At 44.7% G+C, this 13,203-nt stretch overlaps 1 protein-coding gene across 1 annotated transcript in view; it reads left to right on the top strand.

Annotated features, from left to right (window-relative positions):
• The first annotated feature begins 800 nt into the window (after window positions 1-800).
• The window catches only part of SERINC5 (serine incorporator 5), an 87,748-nt gene continuing 75,345 nt past the window's right edge, over window positions 801-13,203 (top strand). Inside the window, exon 1 of the mRNA XM_010975043.3 lies at window positions 801-984. Within this exon, the coding sequence (XP_010973345.1) occupies window positions 958-984 (27 nt within the window). The 5' untranslated portion in view covers window positions 801-957. The remainder of the gene's footprint in view (window positions 985-13,203) is intronic.

Genomic DNA, 13,203 nt, shown 5'->3' with positions numbered 1-13,203 from the left:
GAGAGCAGATTTGGGTAGGGAGAAAAACTATGGGCGCCCTCTGCCTTCCGCATGGAACAAATATTGGGGACCCTTTTGTAGCGGAGTCGGATGAGGGGAAACAGAAATGCAAACTGAGTCCTTGGGCCGGAATCCGTCTTCAGGGTTGGAGAGGAGAGGTTGGAACATAGACCAATATCCAGGAAAGCACAGAAAGGGCTTCCCCGGGACCTCCCAAAATGCTGGGGTAACGTCAGGCAGAACATGTCTGGCAGAATATCCCAAGTGCCCAGGAATTCGAAGAAGTGTGGGCAGAGGGAATTTTTCCAAAAGTTAAGTTTTTTTTGGCAAATGAGGGAGATTAAGGGATTTCGGAAAACAGGGATCCCGTGGATACCACAGTTTGGCGAGAGGCAGAGCGCAGAGCACAGACTAGCACCCGGAGGTCCCCACTGCGCCGGTTCAGTGCAGGGCACTCGGAACAGCTCACTAATGACTCCAAGCTTCTCTGGAGTCGGTAACCAGCTCTTTCGCCAGAGCCGGGGATGAGGGGCGCCGCGCCCTCCTCGGCCTGGGACCTCCGGCTAAGGAATCCGGCACTGCCGGGCCAAGCCGGGCCGGGCCGGGCCGGCCCATCGACGGGCGGACTTCGCAGTCCAGCGCAGCACCGGGAAGTTATCACCACTGCCAGCCGCCTGACGCCAGCGGAAGTGAGAGCCCAGGAGGAGCCTGCTCCCCGGCGCGGCGCCCGGGAAGGGGCGGGCGCGGCTCGAGGGGGCGGGCGGGGCGGGGCCGCGGCGGGGCGGGGTTTGGCCGCGGTTGTTTTCACCCAGGCCGCGGTGCCTCGCGCTCAGCTGGGGCTACGCAGTGTGGAGGCGTGAGTGAGTTCGGAGAGGGACGCTCGAGGCCGGAGGGAGCCAGGAGGGCCGGAGGGAAGCTGGGAGCAGGCGAACGCGCCCGTGGTGGTCGGCTGTCGTGATGTCGGCGCAGTGCTGTGCGGGCCAGGTGAGCGAGGGGGAGACAGATAGGAGAGCCGGCCAGGAGCCTAGGCACCGCAGGCTGCCCGGGGTGCGCTCCACAGCGCCGCCGCCAAAACTGGGGCGAGTGACTACGGGCCGCCCGGGTGAGTGACTCAGGCCCCAGCGCAGCGCTCAGCCGTCGGGGAAACCCTGTGCCGCGGGCAGGCGGAGGGACACGGGGAAGCCCTAGAGGCGTTAGGTCTTAGGAACGTCACTTAGGGAGAGGCATGCAGGGCTTGAGCAGAGGATCTCGACTGCTTTCTGGAGCGTGTCGGCTCCTCCGGAGTATGAGTGTGCGTTGCTGAGCTCCGTAGCCCCCCGGCTTTGCCATCCCGATGTACCCAGGAAAAGACGTGGGTTTGGGCAATGTCTCCTCTTCCTGAACGAAACTCGGGTCGTATGGCCCAGGCAGGTTGCGCTTGACATCTCGCAAGGCTCTAGAGCATTGGCTCTGTTCCTTCGAAAACGTCTAGAAGCCTGTTTTCCAAATCACAGTGCTCAGGTCTGGGCGCGGGGAAATCTCAGCTCCGCTTCCTGAGTTTCCCGACCCAACCCTGGCTGGACAGATACTTGGCTGCCTGGGTAGAGCGTGAGCCTTCCTGTCCCTCCTTTCACCTAAACTTGCCTGAACCTGTTTTGTAACTCTCGCCTGTTAAACTCTTGATATTTGAAAGCACACGTCCGCTTGCGATAGGCGGCGTCTACTGGTTAGTAGTGCATCAGGGCAGAATTAGTAGGTTTTAACCCTTTAATGCTGATTTCACTCCTTCCTGCACAGTTAGAAAAAAAGTAGGTAAAACCTTGCGGACGTCGCGCTCCCTCTTTCCTAGCCATATTAATGATCAGCATTTCTGTACTGAGTTTCACTGGTGCGTTTTCGCAAATGAGTCTAACTCCGGAGGGCGTTCAGGTACCGGGCTGTTCTTGCTTCCTAATACATTTCAGCTTTGCTACAATCGAGGCCAGTCTGTAAGTGATGCAGGGGTTAAGCTGTGGGTTTCTGTAACCCGCCAATTATACTAGAAGATAATCTGTCCTCTTTTGAGTGGCCATGTGAAGTTATTACTTGGTTTTTGAGGTCTAATACTGTACTTGGCATACATTCAAGCTGGCCTTTTCAGAGATGAGGAAATTGAGGTTTTTAACTTTGAGGTAGAATGACTTGCCCAGAGTTAAGCAGGGCGATAGAGAGGGCGCTTAACACTTTCTCAAGGCTTTGGAGACCAGGGTGGACCTGAAAAGGCTATTTTCAGAATGTTAGGAATCTCAAGAAAGCTTTGCAAATCCTTTATTGTTGTTTTGAGAGAGTTCCAATTTGATGTGACGCTTCATTGTATAGTGATAACATTACGGATAGTTCGGGGCACCTGTCCTCCAGTCCCTTGAAAGCCCCTGGAGGCTTTTTGTGGCTCCTAGCAGCTAATTTAGAGCTCTGAAAATATTGCCAGTACTCAAGTGGGTCTTGTAAAAGAATTATTGGTATGGTTGATATCTTGGCAGGATTTAATGACTTGTTTCTAAAATCCCCTTCTCAGGACTTTGGAAAGAACCAAATCCTGGCTGTTCATCACAGGAAAGTTAACTTCTGCTTTCTTCTGGACTGCTTGAGGCTTCACTGTGGTGGGTCTCAACCCAGGGAGGGGGTGATGACCATATGCTTTCAAGTGGATGGGGCTGTTAAGAAATTTACATTTAAAAAAACACAGCACTGTCAGAAGCTATCTGAGTCTAGGAAACCTTAAGAAAAAAAATTTTTCAGCACCTGTGAATTTTTACTTACAGCACTTCTGACATAAATGTATGGGGGTTTGATTTTTTTGTTTTTTGGGTTTTTTTTTCCCCTCCCACCAATCAATTTCCCAACTCTCCAGATACTAATTGGATATACAGCAATTTGATTTAATTCTCACACTACTTGGAGTTAGTATCCCACAGGTTGAGTGTATAATCCCACAAAACTGCCCCGGCCCCCCACTCCCCAGTCTTCAGCTGCCAATCACCAGACTCCTGGGCCTCCTATACCTGGGACAAAGACCAAGTATATATTTCTGATTATATTGCAATATCACAGCACCTACTTACTATGTGCCAAGAGCTGGAGATGTGGCAGTGAACTAGACAAGCATCTCCTCTGCCCTCAGTGGTCAGTTTAGTTGTTGGGCTGGTGGAGGAGGGCAGCATTTCATAGCATGTAAACAGTGAAACAGTGAGTACTGGTACTGTAACAGGTCCTGGTGGCACAGCTGCTTTGGATAGGGTTGTTGGGGAAGTCTGGGAAGATGCTTGTGGAACTGAGACTGATCTAGGAGGAGAGGTGCCCCTGTCAGGGGTAGGATAAGGAGCTTTCCAGGGTGTTTGAGGAATAGAAGTGAGTCCAGGGTGGCTAGAGTGTCATAGATGAGGTAAGAGAAGTGGGAAATTTGACCAGGGACTGTCAGTCACCGTGGGAGTTAGGGTTTTTATTCCTGTTTCATTGAGAGGCTGTTGGAGGATTTTAAGCTGGTGAAAACTGTGGTTTGACTTACAGGCAGCAGATCACTTTGGGTGCTCTGACTTGACTGTATCAGGGACTAGAGTGGAGGCAGGGAGAACAGTCAGAGCTGTCCATTCAGTGAACTTTTTTTCAATTAAAAAATTTTATTAATTTTTTTGGAGGGGAAGTAATTAAATTTACTTACTTATTTTTAGAGGGAGGCACTGAGGATTGAACCCAAGACCTTGTGTATGTTAAGCATGCTCTCTACCACTTGAGCCAAACACCATCCCCCACCCCGATCAGTGAATATTTCTGACTGCCTCCTCCTGGGCTAGAGCAGTGTTGCAGGCTTCAGCAGTGAACCAAACTCCTTTCTGATGGTGCTGGAATCCTGGCAGTCTGCTGTTGCCATCAGCCAGGAAGGAGTGTGGTACCTTAATTTAGGCCGTGGTAGTGCTTACAGTGGGATGTTGTTGGCTTCTGGGCATATTTTAGAGGTAGAGCTGGACTTGTGCATGGGTTAGTAGTGGGGTGTGAGAATGAGGGAGATTCTGTTTATGGCCTGAGCAACTGGATACATGGTGGTGCCATTTACTGAGGTGAGGTGGGGGGCTTGACGGGAGGAGGACATTTGGCAAGGGAAACCCATAGTTTTCTTTTGGCTTTGTTACATATGAGATGCCTATTATAAATTAAATGGAGATGGCAAATAACTGGTTGGATATTTAAGCCGGGAGAAGTTTAATGTTGGAGATAGAAATTTTGGAGACTTTAACTGAGAACATTAGAAGCAATGTGTAACCGAGAAAAGAGCCTGGGCTCAGGTCTGGGTTCAAATTGGGAAATCGGGACACTGAGGGCTGGTGTGACTGTGCACATGTTACTTAGCCTCTGTCAACCTCAGTTTTTCCTCATCTGTTGAATGGGTGTGATAATCCTTCCTGGAGTTATTATGAGGATTACATGTGATAACAGACAAAAAGTCTCTAGTACAGGGTTTGGCACAGAATAAGGAACCCCCAAAATCTTAGAGGCTATTACCTACCTGCACTTGGATAGTTTCCAGGTCATTTTATCTTTGCAGTGACTGTGATATACACTTAGACTTTGCTTGGGCTGTTGGCTAATGGATGCTAATGGAAGCAGAGATTACAGGAGAGTGGTCACTGAACACCTGGGAACCCAGCACTGTTCCCAGGCCCCTGGGCACGGGGTGATAAACACAGAGCCTCCTTGCTCTCCTGCAACTTAAAGGCTAGTTGGGTCTGGAAGTGTGGGGAAAGCTACAGAAAATGACAGGACACCCTGTATAGGTGAAATGAGATGTGTGATTAGAAAATCTAGACACCCCTTTCAAGGCAGCTTGAGAATAAGGCTTGTCAGGGTTTATTCCGGGCAAGTGTAAGCATTAATGATAATAATGACAATAGTTGAAGTTTATTTCATGCCCACAAGTGTGCTGTTTTTAACATACATTGTATCATGCATTCTTCACAACAACCCTATGGGGTAGGTAATGTCCTAATTGGCCTCCTTTCACAGGTGAGGCCACTGATGTGCAGAGAAGTAAATTAACTTGATTAATGTTACATGGTGGTGGAGCCAGGCCTTCAACTTTGGTCCTCCTGACTCGAGTTGGAGCTCTGAGAGACTGCGATTCCTTATTATTCTTGTTACAGTATAAATACAGGATGCGGGACTGTTGCTCATTGTTGTTGCAATGGCCCTAAGGCAGTTTTGGGATACACAGCTGTGAGGCTGTCTTGGTAGATGTTGGTGGTTGCCAGGACTTATGGGTGGGTGAGGCTTAGCTTCTTCCCCACAGCCTGGTCCAGGTTATAAAGACAGCATGTCTCAGGCCAGATTCAGCCACTTGTGTGGCCACTCATCTGCAGGCGGGCAGTCAGGCACGGAAGAGTCCTGCAGCCTGATTTATGGCTTCACAAATTTGCCCTCGGTGCTCCGACACACAGCTGGAATGTTCACGTGAGGCAGCTGTGACAACCTTCTAGAAGGCAGAACTTGACCAAGACTGCAGGAACAGCAGGACCTAGGGGATGGATCAAGCCCACTTCACCTCTCTCAGGCAGACGACCCACTCTGTCCTTGTAGCCAGTTCATGAAATGGCAGGAATGCCCAGCCCAGGGTGTTTCCAGCCAGATTGTATTACTTGATCCCTGAGTTTTTCCCCAGTGGAAGCCCATTTCTAACATTTGTTCAATGACAAAGCCACAGAATGCCACCAGGGACAATCCGTTGTCGAAGATAATAAAGCCAGACATTAGTTAAAGCAATGAAAACAGATTTTATTCCATAACCACTCACTAACAATAGAAAAGAGCCAAGCTTCGTTCTGATGTGCACAGGTCACTGGGAGTTTTAAAGGGTAGAGGAGGGAGGGAGCCCAAGTAGAGTGAGGGAAATGAGGTGTAATGGTACAGAGAGGTGTTCGGCTCGGGTGTATGTGATGAAGCCAGCTGGGTCTGCTAGCTAGAGAGTTAGACTCTGTCCTGATGATTACATTGCAAAGAAATGGCATTTCCATCCTTGAGAAAGGCACTCCAGAGTTGTAGGAAACCTGTATATCTGTCCCTCTTCTCAGGGGCAGAAGGAGTCACAGTTGTAAGCCTTAGTAAATGCTCTTAAGAAAGGATGGTCTGGGCCCATCTTAGGTCTTGGCTCCAACAAACACATTTCTTTTTACAGCCTGGAGCTTTTCCAGAAAACTCAAAAGGCAGAAGGCAGTGGGGTCATCCAGGCATGCAGCCTTAGGCTGCTTAGAAGCCATGATAAAGTTTGGTCAGATCTCCTCACATGGGCGTTTGGGCAGAATTGCTACGTGCTGAGAGTTCTTGGAGTTTTCACCATTTCTCGTCATTATGCTGATTAACAAAACCTGGGGTCATCAGTGTCAGAGGTAACCAAAGCCTAAGCAGGATGCTTTTAGAGTGTAGCCTCTGTTAAGTGTTAGTTGGAATGGGACTTCGTCATCAGGGCATCTGATCATCTCTAGATGGTAGCTTAAAACAGACACACAGACAGACACACACTGTCCACAAAGACTTCTTTAGAAAGTAAATTACACACCACATAAAGGTACTGATTTCCCTGAGATGTCCTTCCTTTTTCTTTATACAACTCAATTTTCTGCTTTCAAGTCCAAGCTCAAGAAGTATTTTCCTCAGTAATGACCTTCCCTTTACTTTGAGAGTTCACGTAGATCTTGCACCCAGACCTGTCCGCACCACCTAGTACTTGGTCATATGATGTACTAGAATCGTCTCCTGGTTGCTGCATGAATGCGTCTTCTCTCTCCTCCTAGACAGAGTACATAGTATGACCTAGCTGAACCCCCTGTTGAGTGTTTTTTGGTTACAAAACTCTCCCTCCCCACCCCCAGCAGCTCTTTGTTTATAGTGATTAGGAATGTTAAGTCCTTATTACATCACTTGTTGCTTCCACCCTTGGAAGGGATCCAGGCACAAAGGTTCATTCTTTCCATGACTGATGCTTTTTTGGACAGTTTGGGGGTATTTGTGAAATACATGTCATCACCCAGAGAGAACCATATATTGATATTTTATAACAGTCACTCACACTTAATATATGTGATTTTACTTTGCAGAGTTGGGATTATGTTGTAAGTGCTATGTTTGATTCTACTCTTTTTGCTGAATTATGGGGTGGCCAAGCGGGTTTTTCAAGGGCATCAGCCACTCATTTGCAGCTGTGTTTTCTGGGCTTACACTCAGATGTAGGTAGTCCTCTCCCTTTAAACATGGCAGTTTTTCCAGAGGTGTTAAGTAAAAGTAAATATGTGAAAGTCAGTTAATAGGCTTATGTGTTAATAGTGTGTGTGTGTGTGTGTGTGTGTGTGTGTGTTTCAATTCCCAAAAGACTGAAAATAATGAAGGAAATCCTAACTTCACTCCCTTTAGATGCCATTGACAATATAGTTCAACCATTTTCAGCATCTTTAACTTGGGCCTTTTTTTTTTTTTACAGTCACTTACACGAATGGATGGTATTTGAGTCACCATTTTCCTGCTGTATGAAGGTGCTCGTCTGTGTTTCAGTTGCATTAAGTTTGAGTCCTGTGCTTGTCACTAGTATTGGCGGTTTTATTTTTCTATTCATTTTACAAAATGCTGGCAAGATGCAGTCAAATGGCTACATCATTGCTCTGCCTACTGACAAAGGTGGTGATTCGGCTGACGTTGAATTGTTGGCTCATGAGGCTCCCTGGGGAGCTGCAAGAGAGAGAGTGGTTTGGAGTATCTCTGTGTAGTTAGCCAAGTTCAGGTTGTTGGAAAGATGTCTGTCAGTGATCTTGAACAGTAAAGAGAGTGAAGGTTGCCACTGTAGGTAGAGAATCAACTTGAAGTTTGCTTAGGCAGATTTGTTTTCTTGGGCAGCTTTATAGCTGACCTGGGCGAGCTGACAAATAGCTTTGGGCTGTGGCAAGTCTGAATGGGATTTGCTCTGCTGGGAGGGCTGCGTGCGGGAGGGCCTGTCTGTAGGGAGTAGAAGGCAACCTCTGACTCATCTCTCTGCTGATGAGATAAAAGGTAACACCTCCTTCCCCAGTGCTTGCTTCCCACCCCTGTTTTCTGTATGAACATTGCCTCTAGATTTCCCAGAGATATTGAATATCTGGGAGTGAGTCAGCTGTGAGACTTGGAAGCTTACTTTTCAGTTTCCCAGGTGTTTTAATGTCGAGTGCCATTTAGAAGCCCTAGAAAGGATAGAGCAGTAATGATGGCATCGGCTGTTTGTATTTCACAGCAGAATGTGGCCAGTTCATCTATGATAATTTGACGTTAAAAAGGAAGTCCTCATATAACACGGTATGTCTGCAGAACTAGCCATTGGACACAACTGCATTTTATCTTTGACTAAGCTTCTTTCCGTGTCTTTCATCGTAATTGTTCTCTCAGTGTCCTAAGTTAAGCAGCATTGCTAGCGAATTGTCATTCTGTATTGCTCTTGTTAGTTGAATTTAGGATTGAGATTGGATGCTGGGGGCAGTATCGATCAAGTTACTCACCTAAACCACCTTGATTGTCCCTAATGATCAGGTTTTCCAAAGTACATCAGCTTTTGCAACCCTTGTTAAAATGCATTTTAAAACCTTTCCACTGGGGATGTCTTCTTTTCTCACTTGTGTATTAATGATATTTTAAAAGATTTTAGAACATAATCTGGGGGTCAGTGTAGCGTGTGGGTAGGAAATTCAAATAGTGGGTTGGTTTGATTACATCAAACATCTGTTTGAATTTTAAAGGAAACAGGATTTTACTTTTGGCTTTTCTTCTGTAGTTTGCCTTGGGAGATTAAAGTTGAGCTGATGTGTAAGGAAAACAGCTGTTATGGAAAAACTTATTTAGGGTGAGTTTTTATCACAGAATAAATTCTGAAACAATTTGTGGGTCTGAAGTAAGGTTAAAGTATATAGTGATTAGACAGCATTTTCCCCCTCATGAAAACTGTCTAGTCAAAACAAAAGTAGGAAAAACACATAACACAACCCCTTAAATCTTATTTATGCAAAGATAACTGGGAGAGATGGAAAACCAGATTAATGTTTGTTTAAGTATAGTTTTTTATAAACTGGCCAACTGTACTTTGAAACAAAGCCCACGAGGTCCTTTTGGGATTTATTTTCCAGTTTCTGTTCTCAGTAATTTAACGGAGGGCTGAGTCACCTAATGCTCTGATCCTTAGCATGTGCAGTTCACCAAAACTGGGGAAGAGTTCAGTCTTTTGTTCGTGACTCCCTGCTTATTGAACTCCTCCGGTGGTGATCTCAAACGACAGTATTTTGTAACCATAGTAATGAAACTGTTCTCTGTAATAAGACTCTATGTCATCATGAATTTTTTTCGGCTTTGGTAGCATTATTCCTAAGGACCCTAGGGTGTTGTTGACTTATTTCATTTGCTATTTTAAAAAAAAAAGCTAACAACCCTTAAAGCAATATGTCAATTGATAGATCTTCACTGAGTACCTAGTGTAATATAGACCAAAGGCAGCAACTAGGCTTGACATTAAAGCTTGGGAACAACTGGAGGATTGATGTTGGATGTCGTTGAGTATAAGATTTCTGCGGGGGGCTGATGGAGGTTGGTGTACCTCAGCTTCAGACCTTTCATGCCTGAGAAAGGGAAGGAAGCGGGGGGCGGGGGGGGCTCGGTGGGGGATGGGCCTACCCAGGGGAGCATGTGGAGAGCTGGGTCCCCGGGAATGGTCTCTAGGGGTTCCAGGCAGCCCTGCAGTCATACCCGTGTGTATTCTGAACGCTTTTCCTAGAAGAGGGTCCTTACCATTTCTCAGCTTCTCAAAGGAATCTTCTGATCTGGGAAAAAACCCAGATGTAGCCTCAGAAGGGAAAGACCAACAGTGGAGACATCTACATTTAAAAGGCAGACATTTCCTGTAGCAAACAGGAAAGAAAGAAAATTAACTGAGGATTAAGTGAGGGTACCTCCTGCCTGGAGGAGAAAGAGCCTAGGGGTGGGAGGGCCTAGGAGCTGGGGGAAACTGCTGGCTTGGTCAAGTTCTTCTTACTAAAGTTAGTGAGAGGGAAACTAAGAATTCTAGGGTGAGGGGTTTGACAGCCTTGGTTTCCAGGGAGCAGAAGCTCCAGCACTGTGAGTTGGGGAGTAGAGGGGAGCTGACAAAGTGAAACCAGGAAGGGTTGGTTATTAGGTTTGAAGAACCGTGGCAATGGAAGGGGAGGTCCAGTAACTAGTGGGGGATCTGGGGATTTCAGTGCAATGTGGTTTGGAGTTAATTTTAGGGAGGTATCTGAACAGGTTACCAAGGTGAAGGAGGAGCAGGTTATACCCGAGCAGATTTGAAGCTGGCCTGTGATGGGTCGTGGAGAAGTTTGGACACTTCCTGTCTCCAAACTGCAGGATGCTAAAGTTCTTTCACTCTAAGTTGCTGTGACCTACCAAAATTTATTGCAGAGGTAACCCCCATACCCTTGATGTTTCTCTTCCTTCTCCTTCAACCCCACCTCCCCTCTTTTTTCTGTTTCAGTTTGTTGAATCTAATCTGTGATTTTATTCTTTGGAAGATTCTGGAGAGGCAGGTCTAGTTCTGGAGAGATCCAGATTTTGCTGTTTGTGTGGTGATTTATGAGACAAATTGTAGAATCAGAGAAACTTTTGGAAGAGACTTTAAAAGGCGTCCCTTGTACTCCCCCATTTGAACCTTACGTGTCTTTTTAAAATGCCCCTCTTAATTGTACATCTGATATGTTTGAGCCTCTCCACTGTTGGGAAGTTCACTAGTTTTTAAGTTCCCAGTTTTTAAGTTTTCTGAGCCTTGGTTTCTTTGTTCATCAAATGGGGGAAGTCTGTGTCTTGCCTCCTTATGATTGTTGAGAGGGATGATGACAGACAATATTAAGACTCTGTTATCTGTAAATTGGTGATGCAGGTGTGTCAGGGTTCAGTGCAGGAAACTGAGACCACACTAGGTATTTTTAAGCTGAACGGCGTTTTTTGTTGTTGTTTTTTATACATTTTTAAATTGATTTATAATCATTTTACAATGTTGTGTCAAATTCCATTGTAGAGCACAATTTTTCAGTTATACATGAACATATATATATTCATTGTCACATTTTTTTCTCTGTGAGCTACCATAAGATCTTGTGTATATTTCCCTGTGCTATACAGTATAATCTTGTTTATCTATTTTACAATTTTGAAATCCCGGTCTATCCCTTCCCACCCTGAACGGGGTTTAATGTAGGGAATTAGTTGTTTAAGAAATGAAAGAACTAGAAGAGCAAGAATCAGGGGGCCACCTTTTGAACTCTTGGATTTAAGAACACACCACTGAAGCAGTAATCTAAAAATCTGGAAGCTCAGGCTGCTGCCACCACCATGACTGCCTCTTGACAGCCACACAGCTGGTGGCTTAACACCGAGATTCCAAATCTGGCCACTGCAATTGCCAGTCCTGTCCTAGGACCTTGCTTGGCAGACACTGCAGCCGGAGGCTGGCCCCTACCTTGTTTTCATCTTCCAAATATTGTGAGTGTTGCTAAATTGTCAGCTCCCCAACAGTAAAGGACTCTGAGAAATGTGGTTTCATTTTCCAGATTCTTCAGTGCTGGAAGGCCCATAGAAAAAGATGGGAATGAAAGCTGAATGAGATCATTGTCCACGTGGGGCACAGGCTATGAGGAACTAGTATAATAAACTCTACTAGTGAGCGCTGTACTTCCTGCCCATCGTGGCTTGATCAAACAGCAGCCTCAGAAGTAAAGCCAGAGTGTTGAGGGGTTGACTTAGAGATAGGAAGATGGAAGTGCCTTACAAACTGATTTCCCTTCCCTAGTCTCTTCACCACTTGCTCATTTTTCCATACTACCAGCAGGTTGATCCTTCTACTAAACGGTAGTCCTAATAATGTCATCCACAGCCTGATTTTTCAACCCTATTGGGGTTAATGTAATGGATTTTCCAAATACAGGTCTTTCGTAGAAATCTGTTAGTGGTTTGTATCAAGGTAACTTACATTCTGAATTATAGTGTGCTTAATACGTGTCTCCTCAGTCATTCCTCATGTTGGTAATTTGTGTTCTTTTTTCCATGACTCTAGCTAAGAATTTATCAATTTGATTACTCTTGGGAAAGGTACAATTTTTTGTCAGTTATTTGTTTTCTGTTACATTGATTTCTGCTCTTTATTTTCCTCTGAATTTAATCTACCTTTTCATTGATTTTTTTTCTTAAGGCAAAAACTTAGACTATAATTTTAAATCTTTTTGTTTCTCTAAAGTAAATATTTAAAGTCATATTTTATGTTGCACATTTTGATATACTGTTTTCGTTATCATTAATTTCAAAATATTTTCTCATTTCTCTTGTCATTTCTTCCGTGACCTATGGGTTACTTAGAAGTGTGTTCTAAACATTTTCCAAATATTTGAGGATTTCCAGGAGTATTTTTGGTATTTATTCAGAAATACCATCTTGTGATGATCAGAAAACACATTCTGTATATATTCATTCCTTTTTAACTTATTGTTTTATGGCCCAGAATGTGATAAATCTTGATGACTGTTCCGTGTTCTCTTGAGAAGAACATATATTCCACATTTATTGGGTATGGTGTTCAGGTTGGTTGCTAGTGTGCAAATCTTCCCTATCTTTACTGATTTTTGCAGGGAGAGGAGGGGTCTAATTCATTTACTGGGAGAAGGGTGTTAAATTTTCCAAAAATGATTGTGTTTTTGTCTTTCCCCCCTTTAGTTCTGTCAATTTTTGTTTAATATATTTTTAAACTCTATTAGGTGTGTACACATTTGGGATTGTTATGTCTCCTTAATGAATTGATCCTTTTATAAAATGATCCTCTTTATCTCTGGTAACACTCTGTCTTCAAGTCTTTGGATATACTACCCTTTTAACTTTCAACCCATTTGTGTCTTATATTTACAAATGTGTCTCATAAACAGCATATCATTGAGACCTGCTTTTTCATTTAACCTAACAATCTCTGTCTTTTAATTGGTAGTTTAAATCATTTACATTTAATGTGATTATTCATGTTTGAATTTCAGGCTATATATTGTTGGTCATTTCCATTTCCCCATCTATTCTTTGTTCTTTCTTACCTTTTTTTTGTGTGTGGGGGGGGCATTAATTGAATATTTTCCAGTTTTCTAACTTCTTGATTGTCTTTTTATTCCTTAAAATGTTGTAAAG

The sequence above is a fragment of the Camelus dromedarius genome, chromosome 3 (genome assembly GCF_036321535.1).
Source record: "Camelus dromedarius isolate mCamDro1 chromosome 3, mCamDro1.pat, whole genome shotgun sequence".
Classification (NCBI taxonomy): domain Eukaryota; kingdom Metazoa; phylum Chordata; class Mammalia; order Artiodactyla; family Camelidae; genus Camelus; species Camelus dromedarius.
The sequence above is the reverse complement of the archived record's forward strand: the minus strand, read 5'-3'. Positions and strand labels throughout refer to the sequence as shown.